Here is a 12485-nt window from a genome sequence, read left to right on the forward strand (position 1 = left end):
GAAATGTGTTCTCAGTTCCCATTTGTGATGAAGCTTGAGTTGCTGCTTTTCAGTCTGATTCATTCGCAATCAGTATTTGTATTATTTACCTGGCCACTCTAGTGTGTACTGTCTGTAATCTATTATATCAGTGGGATTTAGTTTCCAAGTAAGTAGTGTTATCTTTAGGGTAGGGTGAGACAAAATAGTATTCTTTCATCATTTCCACAGGATCATGGCCTAAAATCCTACAAACATAAGACAGTTCAAGACCAGGCCTGGTGCGTATGCTTGAAATCCCAACTACATGGAAACCAACAGTTGGGAGGATCTCCGTCTCACATGAGACCCTACTTGAAAAACACTGAAATGTATAAAGGACTGGGTCTAGCTCAAATGATAATGTACCTGCCTAGCAAGTATGAGGCCCTGTGTTCAAGCCCCAATACTGCCCCCAAAAATCAAATCAATAAAAGCATAATAAAAATAAAAAAGCATAATAGATTTACTTAACCAAGTCTTCATGACATGAAGAAATGCTCAGAAAAGAAGATTTAAAGACCCAGTGAAAACTGTATTTTATGCTAAGTCTAGGAAAAAAATGGATAGTTGTTAAAATAATGGTAATAAACTGAAGGGAACCTAGAACAGCTTATTTGTTCAGGTTCCTTTTGGCCTCTGGGTCACAAGACGTCCAGTATTAAGTATTTTCCTTCATAGACAAATATTGGGCTTTAATGTGTAGCCATGTTAGATCTTTAATGGCTCTCCCCCACCCCCATTTTTTAAGCAAGTCAGTCCCCACCTAGGCATTAGAGTTTCAGTACTCTTTCCTAGGCATTTCTTCCTGCAAATGGAAAATGAAAGCTATAAACTTTGATTCATATCCTGATTTTTGCCATGCATGTACTTTTTTTTGTACTAATTCCTGGGCTCAAACTCAGACCAGAAGAATAAAATGCTGGCCTAAAGGAAATGAGAATTACATTTGCATTGAGAAGCTTTGGGCTGAAGTGCTAGTTCTGGTGTCGATTCAGCAAAGATCTGAGGCATTTATTTCATTTACTCATTGGCAAGCACAAAGTCTCCAGTTGTAATGGGATCAACAGACCATAGTGCTAGGCTATGGATGAACGGATTCTATATTTTTACACTGGAAAGTTCAAAAGTGCTATAAGAAGGGATGTTGCTATCAAAAGGCAGGATGATAGAATTAGATATAGAAAACCAATAGAAGTGGCTGGAACTCACTAATACTAACTCTATGTATTAATAATAGATAACCAATAACAAACAAATAAGGTAATGATAATTATGGAAGAATAGAACCTGATTTCTTATATTTTCAAAGCCAAAGTAGCCGAATTTGTTGAGAACATAGTTAAAGGAAAATCTAGAGAAGCTTCTCTTTGCTCTGTTTTCCAATCATTTTTAGCACATTATGACATCATGAGTGTCAGAATAGTCTTCCCATATGTGACTGAGGTGATCAAAATGACACACTGAGAGTTTTCCACAGATCACAGTGTTTCTGGTAGTGAAACTATTGCTTCAGGACCTAAGAAAAGCAGAGCATCAGCTGCAATGGTTTTGATCTCTGACCTACAAACTTTGGATACACATCCTTTCAGGGTACCTTGCTAATAGGAAAACAACTACTGATGTTTCTATGCCCCAAGCTTTCTGTAGCATGCATAGCCCTATTTCTGATGGTTCCAAAGCTTTAGAGGCCTGAGTTCTACCAAAGTTCAAAAATATTACATGGAAATTCCAGAAACAATTTAAAATTGATGAATTTTATATAGCCCTTACTATAGTATATTACTTTATAATGTGTATTGTCATTAGTTGTTATGATTAATCTTACTGTCATGAATTTATAAATTAAGGTTTATCACAGATATATCCACAGGATTTAAAAAACAATGATAATTGGATTTACTCGTGGTGGTGGTTTCAGGCAACTGGGAGAGGTCTTGGCATAGATGTTCCAGTTCTCATAACAAGTCTAAAGTTGAGTTGCAACTAGAGGATGCTACCAGGACACAGGGAAGCCTTTTTTTTTCTGTTTCCCAGCTCATCAAAATTTGTTTAAAGCTAATGGTACAGAAGATAACAACGAGCCAGTTGTTTCCTTTTCTCTTCCCATCTCAAAAAGAAATTAGAATATCTTCCAATATAGTAGATTTCATTATTTTAGTACATGAGTGAGAGTGGGCTCTTGTCACCATGGCTGCTGACAAATGCAGACATCTGAAGTTGCCCTGAGAACACAGTGGTGTGGTCTCTGTTTGGACCCTGCAGCCTGAGGACCCAGAAGCAGCTATATTTCAGGCTAAACCCTTCAATGTCTGACATCATGGACATCCCAGCCAATAGGCCGTCAAGCACAGAATCTCACTTTTACTATTTAGAACATGAGTTCCTTTGTTTCCTTTAGCCTTCAATAGATTAGAGGGGCACTGTGATAGGATCACAGAGCCAACTCAAATACTAATATCAGTTAGAGAAATGTGACACTAATTTTGGCCACCTATCTTGGCACCCTATTACTCAGGTGGCTCAAAAAATTAACCAAACATATCCTTACTACTTCCACAAGTACATATTTCTGTTCCTTTCAGACTTCACTCCCCATCCTCTGCTCTTTATTATATATGTAGCTTCTTTGCTCTCTCATTTTTACCTTACATCCCTGACTCAGCTGACCAAATTAGCTCACAGGAATGGATTCTTCCCTACTACCAGGCATACGAGTGGTTTGGCAACCTAAGAGTACAGTTATTTATCATAATGTAGGGTATATTCTGTAATTACTGATACTCAGAGAGCTTCCTCTGCACTGTATCCCCTCACCTGTTTGTTCTCCTATTACCTGAGCATCACCTGAGGTAAGTCTCTTTGTTGTTGTGTTTGTTGCTCCAACAATAGTATATCATATTATATGTATCTATTATGCTGTATTCTTAATTCTTTTCATTAATTAGTTGTACAAAATAATAGGATCATAGATGGTATTTGCATAATTGTCTATTATATATATATTTTTTTGGGTCCGGTCATGGGGCCTGAACTCTGGGCCTGGGCGCTGTCCCTCAGCTCTTCAGCTCAAGACTAGTGCTCTACCACTTGAGCCACAGTGCCACTTCCGGCTTTTTTCTTTTTGCTTATGTGGTGCTGAGGAATCGAACCCAGGGCTTCACGCATGCAAGGCAAGCGCTCTACCACTGAGCCACCTTCCCAGCCCCTTGTCTATTATATATTTATCCCACAGTCTATGTTTAGTAAATATTTTTCTGAATTAGTTAATTGATAGATTGACTACATAGTGGGAATTTTTTCAAATAAGTATGTCTTGAAATTTAAAAAAAGACATTCTAAGCATAGTAGAAGATAAGATTGATGGATTAATCAGAGTGATTTGGGTTTCACACGTCAAAAACCAACATAATGCCTATCAAAATGAAGTCCAAGAAATGGAAACATGAGGGTTTTTTTTTTATTGTACTGTTTGTGGTTCTTTTTTCTTTTCCTTTTCTTTTTATCTTCTGTTTATTTTCCCCTTTTGTTGCTGCTTTTGCTTCTGTACTCTTGTCTTGTATGTATGTTTATCTGATTTGTGGAGGGGAAGGGGCAGCATAGGAAACATGACAAAGGAAGAACCAATTCAGCAATGATACTCACTAGACACTTTGTTGGAAATGAGCTATGCAGCTTTTGGGGGAAAGGGGCCTGGAGGGAAAAAAACTGGGAGAAAATGAGGGAAGAGGTGACAGTGTTGAAAAAGAAATATACTCCATAGCTGACTTATGTAATTATAACCCTCTTTATGTTGTATGGTAGACCCAATCAGAACAGAGAAGCCATCACCTAAAAGGCTGATTTTGGAGTCTTTACTTGAGTACTAGTAGGCAGCAGTGGGGGACTCCTGTCACAAAGCCTTACTGCCCTGAATACAACTAACACATGGCTTATATAGTCCCCAAACCACACAAGTGCATGGAATTAATCTTTTTTTTTTTTTGGTTGGTTGTGGGGCTTGTACTCTGGGCTTGGGCGCTGTCCCTGCGCTCTTCACCCCAAGGTGAGCGCTCTGTCACTTGAGCCACAGTGCCACTTCCGGTTTTCTAGTGGCTTTTTTTGGAGATAAGAGTCTCACAGACTTTCCTGCCTTGGCTGGCTTTGAACCGGGATCCTCAGATCTCAGCCTCCTGAGTAGCTAGGATTACAGGCGTGAGCCATCGGCACCTGGCTGGAATTAATCTTAAAGTAGAAAGCAAATCAGATGTGAACACAAAGTAAATAAAAAAAAGTGAACATTCAAATCTAATAAATATTTTAAATATAAGCGAAAACAAATCAAATGTGGACACAATCAAGGGAAATCAAGAACCAATCATCTAAGGAGAGTAAGACTTTTCTGGAACTTACCAACTCAAGACACATTTGTAAACTAAAGAATGTCCTCTATTGTCAAGGCCTTTTGCTTAGACCCAGTCTCCTTAATTCGTTTAAATCACCTTTACAATAAAATACATAATAAATAAATAAATACAGAAAGCCCAATTAGTTTAGGTAAAAGGGAAATTTATTGAAGTATTTGGTTATTTCATGCTATTAGAGTAAACTAGCTTCTAGGAAAGGAAGAAAGCAAAATATAATTAATATATTATATATATGATATGATAGTTTTCCTGATAGATGAATAAAATTCATATGTGTGTATGTGTGTGTATGTGTCACATAGTCTTGATCTATTCATTTGTTGAAGGGTACCTGTGCTGATTCATTAACTTGACTATGGTGAATAATGCAGCAATTAACATGGTTGTCCAAGTGGTTTTACTGTATCCTAGCTTGTAATCTTTGGATAAATGCCCAAGAGTAGTATCACTCAGTCATAGGGTAGTTCTCTAAGTTCCTTGAGGAATCTCAAAACTGTTTTCCAAAGTGGTTACAAGTCTAGAATTATAATACTTCTGTTTTTACTTTTTTATTTTTCTTTTTTCCCCCAAGATTGCTTTTGTGATTCTGGGCCTTTTGTGATTCCATATGATGTTTTTTTCTTATCTCTTACATTATAATTGCTCATATAAGTCAATACCTACACTCACAGTAGTTTTGTACAAATGCAAAAAAAAAAATAAAGCAACCATGACTACATCCGCTAAAAGGAAGCCTCTGAATGTTATTACTATTCCTTCCTAATTTCATTTGTGGCGTTCCTTTTTATGTTGGGATCTTGATTTTCATTTAGAAAACACACGAGCCACAACGCTTTCCTGCCAGGAGACCAAAGGTATGTCACCTCTTGGAAATTGGTGTTGTCACTAAGGCAAACATATTAGAGGATCTATTTTTAATCTTCAGTTTCTACAAACATTTCTTGACTGTACCTATGCATGACCATATGAATTTTTGTATTTTTTTATTTTGATAGGTATTGCATTGAATTTGTAGGTCATCTTTGGCAGTATAGCCATTTTCACAATATCAGTTTCATCAGTTCGAGAACATGGGAGTCTTTCTACTTCCTAATGCCTTCTTCAGTTTCTTTATGCAAAATTTTATGGTTTTATTTGTAGAGGTCCTTCATCTACATTGATTCTTAGGCTTGGTATTTAAAATTTTTTGAGTCTATTGTAAATGGAGTTTTCCCCTTGATTTTCCTCTCTTTTTTTCTCATTGTTTCTATACAGAAAAGCTACTGATTTTTGTGTGTTGAATTTTTATCCCTCTAGACCCTAGTGCTTTTCACTATGAACTTGTGATGACACATTACTTTAATAGGGAGCTACCCTGCCCAGTACCCTTCTGTTTGACCCTATATTGACCATTACTTTAATAAGGAAGGATCCTATCTGGGGATAAAGCCTTCTATCATGCCAGCACAGGATGCCTTTCCTTTATCACCTTAAAAAACTGCAGGTATTTGCTTCAGTGGTAATAATTGCACCTCTTCCTTGGTTATTTTATTTATATTGCTTTCAAAGCTAACCACTGACTCTTGTTGATCAATACTTTTTGTTTCTGGTATACTATTGTGTTCAACCAATTGTGGTCCAGTCTTACAAGTCCAGAGCCATTCTGTCTCTTTCTTGAAATTGCCTATTACAATTTAGCTCCATCATGGGTAGCTTATATTTTTAACTTCATTTTTAAAATCATGAGGAATGCATTAGCCTCAGGAGAAAAAGAGTTATCCAAAGGGTATTTGGCTATAGAAGGCAAAAAGGACACTCTATTAAAGTAATCTTCAACCTTGACTAGGCAGCAAGATCCTTGTGAAACTTATATACATATATATATGTTTTGTATATGTAAATGTGTATATAGTTTTATGTATTAATGTATACATAATCATGTGAATAATTATAAATATATGTATATATACACATGATTTGCTCTAGCCTCTGACTTGCTAATAATCATATGTGTTCTTCATATTTTGCTAAATAAAGCCAGACTATCCTCCAAAAGTATAATTTGTATTCACACTTCTAACAATAATATGTGATGGTATATTCTCACCTATCCTCCCAGGATTTATTGCTAAATCTTTCATTTTGGCTTTAAACTTGGGCAATGGCTTTGGCAAAATGTGTGATAGGTAAAAAATAGTAAAACTTATGAATACCTGTAAGTATCACAAGCATATTGTCCATATATATATATGTATACATATATATATATGTATATATATACCTGTGTCCTGAATACAGAATTATATTATGATTTACTCTTCTATAGAAAAAATTTTCATAAGTTACAGGGAAGTGATCATGAATTGATTTGCAATTGTAATGAGTGACTACCATCTTGTAACAGAGGTTACAAACAAAATAGTTTCCTTCAAGTAAATTAGAAAGATACAGACTCACAGAAAGTCTAGATCACTATGTGATTTTCTTTTGAATGAAATCTATACATCACTGATCTCTGTGACCTTCAATGTATTATGTGTGTCTATTCGTTATAAATGAATGACAACAGGATTAAACAGAACACAAAATATAAGAAAATATTTTGGAAAACTTAAAGCATATTTTTGATCTTAGATGATAGGCTTTTCTCAAACAGCTTTTCTGTACCATATAAAGATTGAATTAAATATCTCTAGATTAATATTTTTAGTAAAATGAGGTCAATACTGAAAGAACTATTAGCAAGTGGCCTTCCTAAGGTCACTGATATTTCTTTGAACCCAGTAACTTTTCAGAAAGTAAATGCTTGTTTAGTGTACCTTGCAAATACTATTTTCAAGCTTGCTGTTCCCCTTTAAGCTAACCAGCATATTGCTCATAAATGAGAGTTCAAGTTTTTATTCTACAAATTGAAGTTCTTCTCTTTTCTCTATTAAAATACTCCAGATGACTTAGTTATTTATTACTATACCAACTGAATTGTTTATCTTTAAACTGAAGAGGTTGGAGTAGTATTTATGATTATTTAGAGATCAGAGACTCAGACATTCTGCTAAGAGCTATGAGACTTCTTCAAAAAAGCACAAATATGACTATAAATAAAATTCCAAGAGGGTCAAAAGCTCTCCAGAATACTCCCACAGATTCCCTAGAGGACTTTAAAATGATTTATAATGTCTAAAGTATTTGGTTGCACAAAACAACAACAAAAATAATCTACTTTGTTTGTTGCTCCTAATCCACTTATGTTTGTGTGAATTTGTTTTAAAAAATGGATTTTCTTTGTAGATTAATAGCATCTCAGGATGAGTCAAGCTTTTGTAGGTCCATCTACAACCTGCCTCAGAGGTGGAGGTTTAACTTAGACTTGAACATGTACAGTGATGGGGAGCTCATTCACATGCTTATTGCTGAGCAAACACAGAGAATTTGGGAACTATCTTCTCATACATGTCAGACATGGACCCTCCATACATGATATAGCAATCATACGTAGATTAATTTTATTTTTTCAAATATTTTAGGAGTTGAAAGATAACCTCTGTTGTCCTCTCTTGACTTTCTCCATGTTAAACATCCCAGTTTCACCTACAACTTCTCTACAAAAGTGTTTTCATAATGCTATTTTAAATCCCTATGATCCCTTTCAATGGCCCTCATGAACAGTGGATCCCAGCCCTGGGAAGTACCTTGTGGGAAAAATCTAACCAACATAGCATTAGAGAAAAGCCCTGTTCTGAAACTGCTGGCCCTGCCATTGACAGTACCCCAGCACAGTCTAGAGCTCTGCTGCTAGAAACAGCTAACTCTTGTATGAGATTGCTGAAACTCACTAGCATAATTAACGCTGCTCTCATACTCTAATTTTTGGAAACAAAATTACCTTCCCTAAAACAAAAAAAAATTCCATTCATGGGCTGGGAAGGTGGCTCAATGGTAGAGTGCTTGTCTTGCATGCATGAGACCTTGGGTTCAGTTCCTCAGTGCCATATAAGCAGAAAAAGCCAGAAATGGCTCTGTGGCTCAAGTGGTAGAGCGCTAGCCTTGAGCTGAAGATCTGAGGGACATTGCTCAGAGTTCAGGCTCCACGACCGAAAAAATCTCCACTCACATCTACTTTCATTGCTTTGGCCATTATTCTAGCTCTAGAAACCTTTACAAATATGAGTTGTTCATTGTGTCAACTCTTTCCTTCCCCAAATTTTGTGGAATCTAAAATATAAAAAGCCTTCCATCTTTTACTGCAAACATTTAAAAAAAGAACAAAACTTAAGTGTGATATGGCAAATACACACTTTCTTTTATTTAATCAGCTGTATATAATTCTTCACTTGGTTGTTTTACCTCTTCATCTATTCCAAATTGAACCACATCTAATCACCTGAACCACAGAGTTGAAAAGAACATACTGATGAGAGACAGTATTTATTTCTTTTGCTTTTCTTCTTTTGCTCAGTCTGCTTTCTTTTCTCCATCTCTCCTTATATATGCATAATACATATCCTGGTCTGATGTATTTTCCTCTGTATTCACTTTGTATTGGAGAATGTACCTCCATTGTATTTCCTTGGATTCTTTGCATCCTCTTTCAGGCAGCCAAGCTGGGTCTGTGCTTGCCCTTGCAGGCTCTCTCCCAGTGCCAAGCCATAGTCCATTTGCAGGTGGAAGAGTTTTCCTTACGTTCATGAGATTTAGCAGAGGAGTCTCTGGGAATTTCATCACCATCTCCAGTTTACTTTCCTCCACCCCTTTAATTATTTAAACCTCTGTGTTTGGGGATGAAAGAAAAAGACAAAGACATTATTAAAGTCCTAAGTAGATGTCACACCTTTAAGTTCATCAACACTGCATTTATAGCCAAGTAAATATTTCAGATAAGAAAAGGGAAATATTGGTACAAAGGCTGTTTCAAACCACAAATTAGCTAAATTTCCATTGTCATATTGAAAGAAGGCATCAGCAGAGTTACTGAAAACCAAAGAATTGGTTGTAATTATTCTAGACAAAAACTCTGGGATAAATAAGATGTACACAACTTTTGCCTCATCAGACTTTTCCTGTGGATATACTTTACTTAACAATTGACTAGACTGCGAAAGGAACTCCCAAAACTTGCCCAAGTGAATGATTTTCCTTCATAAAGGATTTGGTTTTCTTTTATAACTATGTGACCCTTACTATAAATTAAGTAAAATGTCAATCTATGGAAGCAAGAGAACCTATATTCAAGTGTTGTAAATGAATACTTACTAATAGTTATATAAGCTAGACATCTTAATTCCTGATTTTTTTCAACATTTGATTCCTTTGTTCAGACAAATGAATGTTTGCATTGTCATTGAGCTTTATTTACTGAACACCATCTCAAACATAATTTCGTTACTTGTGGATGAAGGAAATGAATTTTAGAGTTAATAGAACCTTTGCAAACTTGGATGTATACAGTGAACCTAAACTCAAGGAAAATGACAGGGCGCTGGAGGTTTCCTGCAGAAGGAACTTATCACCTTCTGAGCCAGGTTTAGGCTTGGTTCCTTAAATCTATGATGGATCTTAGCAAATGATAAGAAAGTTGGGTCAGCCTCCAAAATGCTAAAAATAAGAATTAATTAGATAATGGAAGTTTATTTACTCACTTATTCAGTATATATTTAGGGACTATGATGTGTCAGAACTTCTTTTAACATTACACCACCTTATAATTTTAAACAAATTACTTTATTGTCTTTAGTTCTAAGTTCACCATCCAGGTACTGGATCTGTGAGGCTTAATGATTCATATACTTAAGATAACAGCTGAGTGATCCTTTGGATATTCAATAAACTATTCCCCATTTAGAGTTCTTTTCCATGGAGTTTATATAATGTGAAATAAATTTAATTTCTTAATGTGAATTTCTTTCTATGATCTTGGGTTAACAGGAATCACGAAAGATCTGTATTTGCAGATGAAATTAAAATATTTAAATATTATTATACCTGATCAAGGATTTTTGCAGGTTAATCCACCAGGTCCAAGGATGTCTGCCATACTGTACTCTGGGACTTACAAGTTCATATATTTATTAAATTTTTATTTCATAGCAAACATGAGCAGTAATTTCCTTCATTTGTCCATTAGGAGTGTTTTCAGTAGTACTTAGCAAATATCATAAACCAATGTACTAAAACATAAAACATGTAGGAAACTTTCCATTTTAAACATTACCAAATGTGCAGAGTATCAACTATTATAGTGTCTTAACAAAGGAAGTGAGAGATCATTTTATAGGTTCATAATTTTATGAATGATTATACCTGTGGCCTTCTATTTCATATTCCAAATTTGAATTAATTTTGAAAAGTATCTGAAGGAGGTTAATGTGACATTGAGAAAAGGGCATGCAAAACTGTTCTTTCATTAATTTGATCAGTTATGTAGACAATAAATTTTAATAAGTATCTAATGTTTGGCCAGCACTGGGCCAAAAGAAGAATCCAAATTGCAACTATTTCCTGACATCAAAGAGATTGAGCTAATGAGGATGATATTAACAAATAGGTTTGTAAGGGAACTGATGCAAGAGGTGATCCAGGTGCAATGGAGGGTTGAGGTAATCTTCAGAGGAGGTAAGCTGAACTTGAAAGATGACTGGTGTGTAATTGGGCATGCCAGGAGGGGTAGGAGGAAGATGCAAAGCCTGGGGGATTGAGAAAAGGGAAGAGTAGGTTATCATTGGTAGAGTGGGGAAGGTGAAAAGAAGAGCTGGAGAAATAGGAGGCTCATTATATAGGGAAAGACTTGCAGAGCAGGCAAAAGTAAGCCAATATTTCTTTCCAATCTCTAAGCCCAGTTATTGAAACACTTTGAAGGGAGTTCCATAATCCAATAGAAGACTAACAGTATTGTGATTGTTTTGTTGTTTATACAGTATAGAAATGGCACATACACAATCTTTTGTTCTTAGGAGTTTCAATGGTTCTCCTTGTAGCTGAATACAGGGATGCCAAAAGCAATATTTGAACTAAATGATACATCAGAATTATAATAAGAGCCTGCAAGCAGGGTTTTGGTTAATAGAGTTTTAATAGACTGTGATGCAATCCTTTAATTATAAAAGATAACCTGCTCTAATGGAAATTTGGCTGGGTAAAATTTTTACCGGTAAGTAAATTAAAAAGTTTATATAGGATTACATTGTTGACATTTTTTGTTTTGCTTTTCTTCTTTTTTTCTTTTTTAATAAGTTTTTTATTGTGAAAATACCATACAGAGGGGTTACAATTACATGAGCAAGGTAATGAGTACATTTCTTATCAAGCATTGTTGCCTCCTGCTTAGTATTTTTCCCTACCATCCTGCCCTCCCATCTCCAGAACTATACTTTCCCCTGCCCCCCACAAAGTTGTAAAGTTTGTTTTTCAACATAGCATCTTGTACATCTCATTGTTGCAATGGGTCCACCTGTATCCCTATTTAAAACAATTTGTTTTTTCCCTTCCCTCCCCAAATTATACCAACACCAAATACAGCGAAAAGTGAAGAACACTTAGACACAATGAAAACTTTCCACTTCTCTTGCAACAAAACAGAATCTGCTTTCACTTAAATTTTGCCTTTTTTGTTTTTAAATCATTTTAGGGGTTAAGCACCTGAAAGGCCAGAATGAGCCAGCATTTCCTGAAGAAGAAGAAGGCATAAATGAAAGGGAGGAGCAGTGTGACCATTAATTGCTGGTCTGCAGCAACACATTTTCTTGAGAATAACTGGACTGTTGACTTTTCTGAACATCCCATGGAACTCTTCTGCTTAGCTTCTGGAAGTATTCTCCACTCTGCAACCCACACTCACACCTCCTGGAAGGCCTCTTTGACTGAACTTTAGAACTAAGTATAGATTATTACACACTATTACCCCCAAAGTATAAGCGTGTATTTTACAGTGTTTTTGCTTTTGAGCTACATAGAGTTTAAAAACATGTGTCTGTTCTAACTTTATTTCCAGAGCTTAATCCATTATATCCTACTGGTAAGGTTTGCTTTCTGAAGTCAAATATAAATAGCATCACTTTAAAAGTAATAAGTAAATATTAAATACACTTA

General features: G+C 35.7%; 1 protein-coding gene across 1 annotated transcript in view; it reads left to right on the forward strand.

Annotated features, from left to right (window-relative positions):
• The window catches only part of Ppp1r1c (protein phosphatase 1, regulatory (inhibitor) subunit 1C), a 100409-nt gene extending 88296 nt beyond the window's left edge, over nucleotides 1–12113 (forward strand). The window contains exon 5 of the mRNA XM_013028705.1: nucleotides 12025–12113. Within this exon, the coding sequence (XP_012884159.1) occupies nucleotides 12025–12113 (89 nt within the window). The remainder of the gene's footprint in view (nucleotides 1–12024) is intronic.
• The last annotated feature ends 372 nt before the right edge of the window (nucleotides 12114–12485 follow it).

Source organism: Dipodomys ordii, unplaced genomic scaffold (assembly GCF_000151885.1).
Source record: "Dipodomys ordii isolate 6190 unplaced genomic scaffold, Dord_2.0 Scaffold5, whole genome shotgun sequence".
Lineage (NCBI taxonomy): Eukaryota > Metazoa > Chordata > Mammalia > Rodentia > Heteromyidae > Dipodomys > Dipodomys ordii.